This window comes from Spodoptera frugiperda, chromosome 26, assembly GCF_023101765.2.
Source record: "Spodoptera frugiperda isolate SF20-4 chromosome 26, AGI-APGP_CSIRO_Sfru_2.0, whole genome shotgun sequence".
Lineage (NCBI taxonomy): Eukaryota > Metazoa > Arthropoda > Insecta > Lepidoptera > Noctuidae > Spodoptera > Spodoptera frugiperda.
Window position 1 is genome coordinate 424,107 of NC_064237.1, and position 9,756 is coordinate 433,862.

At 38.3% G+C, this 9,756-nt stretch overlaps 4 protein-coding genes across 4 annotated transcripts; all 4 read right to left on the reverse strand.

Moving 5' to 3' along the window:
• Nucleotides 1-1,894: 1,894 nt before the first annotated feature.
• On the reverse strand, nucleotides 1,895-3,641 carry LOC118264533 (alcohol dehydrogenase 1-like). Its single transcript, XM_050704949.1, has one exon. It carries the CDS (start codon nucleotides 2,740-2,742, stop codon nucleotides 1,993-1,995), a length of 750 nt encoding a protein of 249 aa, XP_050560906.1. The 5' UTR covers nucleotides 2,743-3,641; the 3' UTR covers nucleotides 1,895-1,992.
• A 1,328-nt stretch (nucleotides 3,642-4,969) lies between these two features.
• LOC118264063 (15-hydroxyprostaglandin dehydrogenase [NAD(+)]-like) lies at nucleotides 4,970-5,817 on the reverse strand. Its single transcript, XM_035576406.2, has one exon. It carries the CDS (start codon nucleotides 5,815-5,817, stop codon nucleotides 5,047-5,049), a length of 771 nt encoding a protein of 256 aa, XP_035432299.2. The 3' UTR covers nucleotides 4,970-5,046.
• Nucleotides 4,970-7,410, reverse strand: LOC118263961 (alcohol dehydrogenase 1-like). Its single transcript, XM_050704948.1, has 2 exons — nucleotides 6,611-7,410; nucleotides 4,970-5,073 (listed from the first exon to the last, which is right to left on the reverse strand). The coding sequence occupies exons 1-2, from the start codon at nucleotides 7,352-7,354 to the stop codon at nucleotides 5,047-5,049; spliced, it is 771 nt and encodes a 256-aa protein (XP_050560905.1). The 5' UTR covers nucleotides 7,355-7,410; the 3' UTR covers nucleotides 4,970-5,046.
• A 1,251-nt stretch (nucleotides 7,411-8,661) lies between these two features.
• On the reverse strand, nucleotides 8,662-9,572 carry LOC118263962 (15-hydroxyprostaglandin dehydrogenase [NAD(+)]-like). Its single transcript, XM_035576244.2, has one exon. It carries the CDS (start codon nucleotides 9,491-9,493, stop codon nucleotides 8,735-8,737), a length of 759 nt encoding a protein of 252 aa, XP_035432137.1. The 5' UTR covers nucleotides 9,494-9,572; the 3' UTR covers nucleotides 8,662-8,734.
• Between the last annotated feature and the right edge of the window lie 184 nt (nucleotides 9,573-9,756).

Genomic DNA, 9,756 nt, shown 5'->3' on the forward strand with positions numbered 1-9,756 from the left:
AAATATAAGTAGCGCTAAGTGGATGGTAGGGTACAAAGGCGGCCTTATCGCTTACAGCGATCTCTTCCAGGCAACCTTTGGGTGGACGGAGATGGTGAATGTTAGTGGAGGTGGTTCTAAGTGTACTTACATATAAATGAATATACAATTACATACATACACAAATACACACATATACATACATACATACATACATACCTACCTACATACATACATACATGCATACATACATACATACATACATATATACACAAGAAATAATAGTTATGTTACAAATGACAAGAAAATGTGGTAGCAGAAAGAAAACGACTGCAAGGAAATAATGACGCTGTGTTACAGCTTGGAAAGATAGTGATCCTTCACGAGCACCTTAAAAGTAGCGAGCGACTGTGCCTGCCTTACTGAGAGTGGTAACGCATTCCACAGTCGCACGGCTCGAACCGTAAAAGATTGGTCAAAGGCTCTGCTTTCATGTTGAGGCATCTCAAGCTTGAGTCTCTCCGATGACCGTACTGGTCTAGAATGTGTGTCATGACAGAACCTGAAACGTTCCTTGAGGTAATGGGGGTAGCAGGATTAAACAGTATATTGTATAGAAGAGATAGGATATGAGTATTCCGGCGAAGGCGATCGGCAGCCACTTGAGTTTCGCACGATATTCGGAAATGTGGTCATATTTGCGTAATCCAAATATAAACCTTATACTAAAGTTTTGGAGTCGCTCAAGTTTATCTAACTGCGCTTCGGTAAGATCCGGATAGCTGACGTCGGCATAATCGAGAATGGGAAGGAGAAGTGATTGAGCTAGCGCAATTTTAGTAGCAGTTGGAAGAAAGTTCCGAAGTCTGCACAAAGACTTCGCAGATGCAAACATTTTGACTGACAGTGCCTAGTTGAGGTCCCCAGCCGTCTTGGTCCAAAACAATACCCAATCCTTTACAGTACCACTATATGGTATTGTAGCACCGTCGAAAACTATGGGTGGCATCTGTGTCCACGCAATCTTGCATCGTAAACGAGGGCCACCGACAACAATGACCTGGGTCTTCGTGGGATTCACCTTTAGGCCGTAAGCCGTACTCCATTCGGATATACGAGCCAAGTATAACCATCTTGACTGCTTCGGAAAATTCATCAGAGGTGCTTGTGAGTATTTGCAGGTCGTCGGCATACAGGTGGTAGGAAGAGAGAAGTTCGTTAGAGATAGAATTTATGAAAATTGCGAAGAGTAAAGGAGAAAGAACGCCCCCCTGTGGTACGCCAGCAGCCGTATCAGACCAGGAAGAGTATGAACCCTCGACGGCAACACGCTGCCGGCGGCCACACAGGTAAGTACGAAAGAAATCAATCACAGTTGGAGATATGTTGAGAGAGCTCAGTATTCCAAGCAGTATGTCGAAATCGACGGAATTGAAGGCGTTGCTAAAATCTAGCAAGGTGAGGAGAGTTAAATTACCGTTTTCAATACCGGATCGTATATCGTCGATGATGTGGACGAAACCCGGATTGGTGATTAAGGAGACGGTGTTTGGTGAGGAAACCACTAAGCTGGTTTAGATTAGACGTTGGGGACGAAGGACTTTGGAAAGGAAAGGTAAAATAGAAATTGGACGATAGTCGGAAAAGGATTCAGGATTTGCTTTTTGGGTAGTGGTGTGATTTGCGCCTCCTTTCATGCAGAAGGAAAAACGCAACTGGATAAGGAATAGTTAAGGATATGATCAAGTATGTTGGCGGCCTTTTTAAAAAGAATACGCTCTTTTCTTGAAGTGTTAAAGGTCCTGTCGGTTCAGAAATAGCACCGACGACAGCACATTCTGCAGTTTTGCTGTCGAGGCAGAAAGTTATGAGAGAAACGCACATCGATCAAGATATGCAATAAAAATGAGATTAATACTTATAAGTAGATAATGTTTTATTACTTGTTTATATATTATAATTTATGAAAAGCTTAAACTATCAAATTTACTTAATACATTTTCTTTCACTTATCTAACACATTGGAGCCAAATGTATAGGTTCATCATTAGCTGCGACCCACGCATCTCCTGTCTTTGCGACCTTGAAGATCTCCACAGCAGCCTTACCAACAGTCTCTGGTGTCTGCACCTTCATTTCTGATACGTTTTTATCAGATGCTTCTCTGTGTATGTCCCATATTTTAACACTAAGCATCACTGTGTCAGTAAAACCTGGACATATAGCAAATACTCTAACGCCAGTTTTTTCGTAGTTAAAGGGATGGCCAAGCGATCTCGTGAAGCCTAAAACTGCATGCTTCGCAGTTTTATAGAATACTGTAAATGGATCAAATTCGTATGAATATATTGAAGCTACATTGTATATTGTGCCTCCTCGACCGCCTCTGTCCGTTCTCCAGTGGTCCCAGAATTTCATACTCCATTCCACTAGTGCAATGCAGTCAATTTCAATTGTCTTCCTTATTGAAAACTCATCTATAATTCCAGCATTATTAATAAGTACATCTACGTCGTATTTTTGGAATATTTCACTGGAGACTTTGTCTAAATCTCTTGTGATGTCACATTTTATGAAGACAGCTTTGCCTTTACCGTGCTTAGCGTTAAGTGTGAAGGCTGCTTTAACGCCGACTGCATCAATTAGATCCAATATGATAACAGTCTTTGCGCCGTTTGTCAGAAACTGGTCCGCAATCTCGTATCCTATACCCCTTGCTCCTCCCGTAATCACGATCACTTTATCTTTAGGGTCGTTCGCCATGTCAACTGCTATAAGCACAGTCTTCTACAGAACTTCTTGTATACTTATGGCAACAAAATTACTAAGAATGCTTTATATATTACATTTTAGGATACGAACAGCTTTATCTAAAAATCTTAAGTAAATAATCAAAACAATAATTTAGATAAACATTTCATAATATTTCAAAATATTGTATAAATCTCTAGCTCGACTGATTTCGAACAAGAAGGAAGTTGCTATTCATGTGGTTATCACACCATGTGTTTTTTTATCTCATTGTGGTGCAGATTGTAGAAAATAAATAACAGTAGGCTTTGTTTATAACAAAACGTTTTTAATTTAAAATAGTATGCTAAAAACTTGAGATATTTGTGCAAGAAAATCAAACATTAGACAGAACAGATGGTATAAACTTAAATCTATTTGCTATCGTAGCGATTTGAACAAACTCAAGCCGTTTGTTTACATTGGAGCCAGTTTGACAGGTTCATTATTTTCCTAAACCCACACATCTCCTGTATTTGCAATCTTGAATACCTCCACTGTAGCCTTGCCAACTGTCTCAGTACCCTTAGTACGAGTTTGCTTTACGTATAAAGTAATCGAAACGAGAGCGCTTCAGCGCTCTGATTGGCCGGCTCAAATAAACCAACCAATTAGAGCGCCGAATGCGCTTTCGTTTCGTTTTCGTTCAACGTAAAGCAAACTTATACTAAGGGTACTGGTGTTTGCATGATAACTCCTGTTTCCATTACTTTCTGAAATTCCTCCTTTAGTCACTCCCACATATTAACAGAATGTATAACAGTGTCAGTGAAACCAGGACAGATTGCTATTACCGTCACTTGAAATATCAAAAAAAAAATAAAAATATTACGAAATATTAAAACGAAATTATGAAATAGTAATAATAAATAGTAATTAGTAAATATGTAAAGTAAGTAATTGTGTTACATAAGTGGCCAGCCAGTGCGAAGGAACTTTAAATATACGTATAACGTTTATCAATGATATAATCTGATTCCTATAGATAATAGTCGGTGTATTTATAATGGTACGCTACGGATTGTAGGCAGTTCATTCGGCGATAAAGACGTGAGCTATCAAGGTTTTTAGTAGGTCGGAAGGAATCAACTATAGTATCCACGCTTAGCAAGCGGAGACCGTAGTTCAAATCAGGTTTACACGAAAATGCCAGTCTATTAATCTGGTCCCTTAGTCGACTCGTAAACACCGACGTATTAGGATGAGTTGGAATGATGATAAATGAACCAACATGTGGCACAACCGTGCACTTTTTTGCTCGTCTTGATGTTCACATTCTGCTCCACCATCAAAAGGATCATACATTCAAGAAAAGACTCCTTTTTAGAAGGCTGGCAACGCACCTGTGACTCCTCTGGAGTTGCGGGTGTCCATGGGCGGCGCTGATCGCTTACCATCGGGTGACTCGTCTGCTCGTTTGCCACCTATTCCATAAAAAGAAAATGGTGCTATGAGATATAAAGATACATTGTGTCTCACGTGCATCTACGTTCCAAAACCAGAGGTTAAGTATTACTTAATATTATAGTTTATATTCTCTTATCGTTTTGGGTATGACGTCAATGACATAGCTATCATTTTCTTTATTTATACTCACTTTGTTCATGCTGTTCACGATTAATGAGTTACATGTTTCCATTACAACGTTTCACTTTATTTTTTATTGCATAGTGGTCACCGAGCAGACGGATAACCTGATGGTAAGCAGTCGGTGCAGCCCATGCCAATGAACACTACAAAGGTACAATATCATAGAAAAAAATATTTGAAATAGTGTCTCTTAAGTTCATCATTATTAAGCTCGTAAAAAAGCTGATTAAATAAATTACCATTGCATTTAGAGTTTCAATTTTTAGGTCATAAAGCGCATTATTATTTTCGGATTTCCAAAATTTTATAGAATTTACATGCGAATTGGAATGTTACCCGGTATATGGCAATTAATAAACTTGGGCCTCTTATGTAATGTAAGAATCTCATAACATAACTAGTGAAAATTAGGTAATACTTTTCATTATCAGCACCTCTGCCAACCGTTTGATAAATAATAAAGTAACGGGAAACAAAACAGTAATACATCGGGCAAGATATATACGAACAGCAAAAAATAAAACCAGTTTTGGAATCAACAACGACATATACCTAATTGTATTCACCTATCGTTCAATGATATTGGTTGCTAATAAAGATTAAAATACTGTTTTTCAAGATCTTCCTTTATTAATATTTGTCATATATGTACATCGTCGATTTTCCTACTTAAAATCAAATCATCACTTAAGGGGTCACTTCTTCATATGTAACCTGAACTAATTTAATTGGTTCATCGTTTTTAGCGACCCACACTTCTGATGTATTCGCAAGCTTGAAAATCTCCACAGCAGCTTCGCCAACTGTCTCAGGCTTCTGGAGCACAACTTCTTCCTTCATCACTCTTTGGAAACCTTCATTGTGCCAATCCCATACTTTACCAGTAAGTATAGTAGTGTCAGTAAAACCCGGACAGAGTGCAATCACTCTTACACCGCTTTTCTCGCAGTTAACAGGATGGCCCAACGACCTCGTGAAACTCAACACTGCAGCTTTCGATGTTTTATAGTATACGACATATGGATTGTATTCATATCCATAAATAGACGATATATTATAAATTGTACCTCCACGACCGCCTTTGTCAGTTCTCCAGTGCTCCCAAAACTTCATGCTCCAGTCCATCAGCGCCATAAGATTGGTTTCAAGTGTCCGTCTCATATTAGCCTCGTCTAGCACTCCTGCATTGTTTACTAGAACGTCGGTTTCATATTTCTGGAATATTTCGCTGGATACTTTGTCCAAATCTTTAGTGACGTCACATTTTATGAAGACTGCTTTACCTTCACCGTGCTTGGTGTTTAGTTTTTGTGCAGCTTCCGCGCCAAGAGTTTCATTATGGTCCAATATAATCACAGTTTTAGCTCCGTACATCAGAAACTTGTCAGCGATCTCGTGTCCTATACCTATCGCTCCACCCGTCACTACAACTACTTTGTTCTTTGGATCCCGCTTCATGTCGTGTCAGAGACTACTGTCCTCCTTTATTAACCATGTAAGAATGCCAGGCTATATAGATCAACATTCGGTTATAAACGTACCCCTTATCATACTTAATTTTCGTTGATAAAAGAATATTTAGAATATAGGTAATATTTCACAAAACAAATATTACATTATCTGAAGTTATAATATAATTATCAGCGACTGAATCGCCTCCTTGAGATGGGGCTAATTAGATAACTGGTGCAAAAAAAGCAACCTAGTGATATGTGTAATAGACAACAAATCTGTTTCGAAATCATTACCAAATCATGTCTATCAGCAGTGGATCGTTTAGTGATATAGATTGCCAATGAAAATTGATAGTTGGTTTATCCATATCATTGTTTGTAAATTTTATCATTAGCAAAAGCTAGAAACAATCAGACAAGAGTGGCATTGTGTATAAAGTCATTCGTTGATTGCTGCCTCAGTTCAAGGTAATGATAACTGACCGAAAATGAAACAAGAATCCAACAAAGATAATATTTTAACGCACATTCGCACTACATTGCGGTTTGTTCTAGATAACCAAAGTTTATAAAATATTTTTAAGTGCCGATATTCTACTTTTAGGCTAAATTCATAGATTCTAATATATTAAATTCTTTTACTAGCAATTTACTTTTAAACTATTTCAAAGCACGAATATGCAATATATGTATATATATACATAAAATATATTTAAATTATTCATCTACATTAAGAACAAAAATATTTTTATTTTAAAATCAAATCATCACTTAATGGCCACTTCTTCATATGTAACCTGAACTAATTTAATTGGTTCATCGTTTTTAGCGACCCACACTTCTGATGTATTTGCAAGCTTGAAAATCTCCACAGCAGCCTCGCCAACGGTCTCAGGCCTCTGGAGCACAACTTCTTCCTTCATCACTCTTTGGAAACCTTCATTGTGCCAATCCCATACTTTACCAGTAAGTATAGTAGTGTCAGTAAAACCCGGACAGAGTGCAATCACTCTTACACCGCTTTTCTCGCAATTAACAGGATGGCCCAACGACCTCGTGAAACTCAACACTGCAGCTTTCGATGTTTTGTAGTATACGGTATATGGATTGTAGTCGTACCCATAGAAAGACGATATGTTATAAATTGTACCTCCACGACCGCCTTTGTCAGTTCTCCAGTGCTCCCAAAACTTCATGCTCCAGTCCATCAGCGCCATAAGATTGGTTTCAAGTGTCCGTCTCATATTGGCCTCGTCTAGCACTCCTGCATTGTTTACTAGAACGTCGGTTTCATATTTCTGGAATATTTCGCTGGATACTTTGTCCAAATCTTTAGTGACGTCACATTTTATGAAGACTGCTTTACCTTCACCGTGCTTGGTGTTTAGTTTTTGTGCAGCTTCCGCGCCAAGAGTTTCATTACGGCCCAATATAATCACAGTTTTAGCTCCGTACTTTAGAAACTTGTCAGCGATCTCGTATCCTATACCTCCCGCTCCGCCTGTGACTACAACTACTTTGTTCTTAGGATCCCGCTCCATGTCGTGTGATAGACAACTGTCCAGCTTTATTAACAATATAAGAATGTTAGTGCTTGTTGACTACAATCCGTTTATAAACCAAATACAGCCACTCACAACTTATCGCAGTCAATATACAGGATGATTTGTTATTACAGCACAATCTTTATGGGTATGAGGTTGTAGAACAAATCATTTTCAACATTTCAACCAGTAAACAGACGAGCTCTACAGAACTGAGAGGATGGCGGAGCTCAGTTCCTTGCCTATATCCCTAGAAAATGTAAGCCGGAAAACATCCCTCTCTGATTTAGGATATACCAAAAATTTATTTAGAATAGGGTCGGCTAGAAACAGTCTCAATACTCAGTAGCAATATTACTTATTAGAACAATAAAATAATTTGCCAAGCAAAAGCCATGGTCTTTACATTAACACACCGATCTGCGATTTAATGAAATCGACTCAAATTGTTTGTTTAAAATTACCGAGACGTGTAAATTGGGGAAGTTAGGACAAACTATGGTTTACGATTGTGGTACGATGATGGTTTACGAAAAAATAAATCTTGTAAAATGAAGTATAACTCGTAATAACTCGGCTTGTTGTAGTTCTGTCTGTTGTTATTTTTAGCTTAACGATTGATTCAGTACTAAAAGTTCACTTGCTTTACGCAGTGTTGTGGGTTCGGTTCCCGCCTCATAAAAATATTTTTATGGTCAACAATAATTGTGGTAAAGCTAATAAGAAATGACTCTTGTAATAAAAAAATCTTCCAAATATAATTATACAGAAAAAGAAAATGATACCTAATGAACAAAAGTGGCTCACATAAGTGTATTACTAAAATAAAAATGTATCTTACTGTTATAAAATTATGATAAGCTATCTGCAAAAACTCCGATTAATTGCAAACATAACGTTGTATAGTAAAAAATTTAGTCTTAGTGTGTGTGGGCAAACATGGATGAGCAAAGTTTACTATGCAAAAAATTCTAACTTTTTCATAGACTAATTACATATGTATTCTTTAATTACGTTACACAATAAATAATCTAAGGTGTAGGCAGAGGTACAAAAGTATCCATGTAATATGTAAATCTATGTAATGTATAATTTTTAGTCGTTGATTTTTAACATTATTTTCAGATGTAAAAAACTAAATAAAAGCTTATAATAGATCGCAATTATTATTCGTGTCTAGTCAGAAATATTTTAAAACAACTGTAACATAGAATGTATGATGTAGGTTAACTCACAGTTTTAAATGCACATCATTTGGGAAAATGGAGGAAAAATTATAATATATGAAAGTTAAAATAAAACAATTTTTAACAAAATAACAACATTTAATTATAATTACCAGAATGTATTCGTGCGCAACAACCTCCCGATGTTGAATTACTTAGCATTAGCAACTTCAACAATAGGCTTTGCTCCCTCAATCAGCCAGGCAGTGCCACTGTCACCATTTTCGAAGATATCCACAGCGGCCTGGCCCACCGACTCCACCTTCTGCCAAGCCTGTGCTTTGACGAATTGTTCGAATTCTTTGTCTTGTCCCATGTCCCAGCCTTGTGGTGCCGCAGTCAGTTTAGTCTCAGTGAATCCAGGGCACATCGCCAGTACTCGCACACCGCTCCTGTCGTAGTTGGCCTTGTGTCCCAAAGACTTTGTGAATCCCATAACTGCGAACTTCGAAGCTTGATAAACAGGTAAGTATTGGTCAACTCTGTAGCCGTAGATAGAGGCAAGGTTAAGGATGGTACCTCCGTTTCCACCCTTGTCCTTCCTCATATGGTCCCAGAAGGTTAAGCCCCATTCACATACTGCAGTCACGTTGATGTCGATCGTCTTCTTCAGCAAGCGGTCATTGAGGATTCCAGCGTTGTTGAGAAGGACGTCGACCTTGTAGTTTTCGAAAATCTTTTTCGTTACAGGTACTAAGTCTGTGGTGACGTCGCATTTCATGAATGCAACCTTGTTGGCTCCATGTTTGGCGGTTAATTTTTTAGCGGCTTCGTTACCAAGTTTCTCGTTGATGTCGAGAAGGAAAACGAACTTGGCGCCTTTAGACAGGTACCTGTCGGCGACCTCGTAGCCGATACCTTCGGCTCCGCCGGTGATGACCACAACTTTGTTAGCTAAGCTCTTCTCCATAGTGTGAGGTTGTCGGGCGCACTTGCAAAACTAGTAGATTTCGGAACTGACCGTGTTTTATATCGGGCGGGCGGTGCAGCCGCTGTGTAAACAACGCGGTATATATGTATTTGAATCACGTAGTCATTGATAGACAGATATATTGTTATTGTTGAGTGGAACGGAGATTGTATGACATTTGATCTTATTATGTGGTCTGATCTGTTTTGTTACTTAAATATATAAACACACAATTAGATAGTAGTAATCTCTCTCTCGTCAAT

Bases quoted from the DNA above. Each gene is read 5' to 3' on its own strand.
- LOC118264533 (XM_050704949.1), bottom strand. From the start codon at position 2,742: ATGGCGAACGACCCTAAAGATAAAGTGATCGTGATTACGGGAGGAGCA.
- LOC118263962 (XM_035576244.2), bottom strand. From the start codon at position 9,493: ATGGAGAAGAGCTTAGCTAACAAAGTTGTGGTCATCACCGGCGGAGCC.
- LOC118264063 (XM_035576406.2), bottom strand. From the start codon at position 5,817: ATGAAGCGGGATCCAAAGAACAAAGTAGTTGTAGTGACGGGTGGAGCG.
- LOC118263961 (XM_050704948.1), bottom strand. From the start codon at position 7,354: ATGGAGCGGGATCCTAAGAACAAAGTAGTTGTAGTCACAGGCGGAGCG. The intron at 5,074-6,610 runs GTTACATATGAA...AAATTAGTTCAG, and splicing joins AACCAATTAAATTAGTTCAG to GTTACATATGAAGAAGTGAC.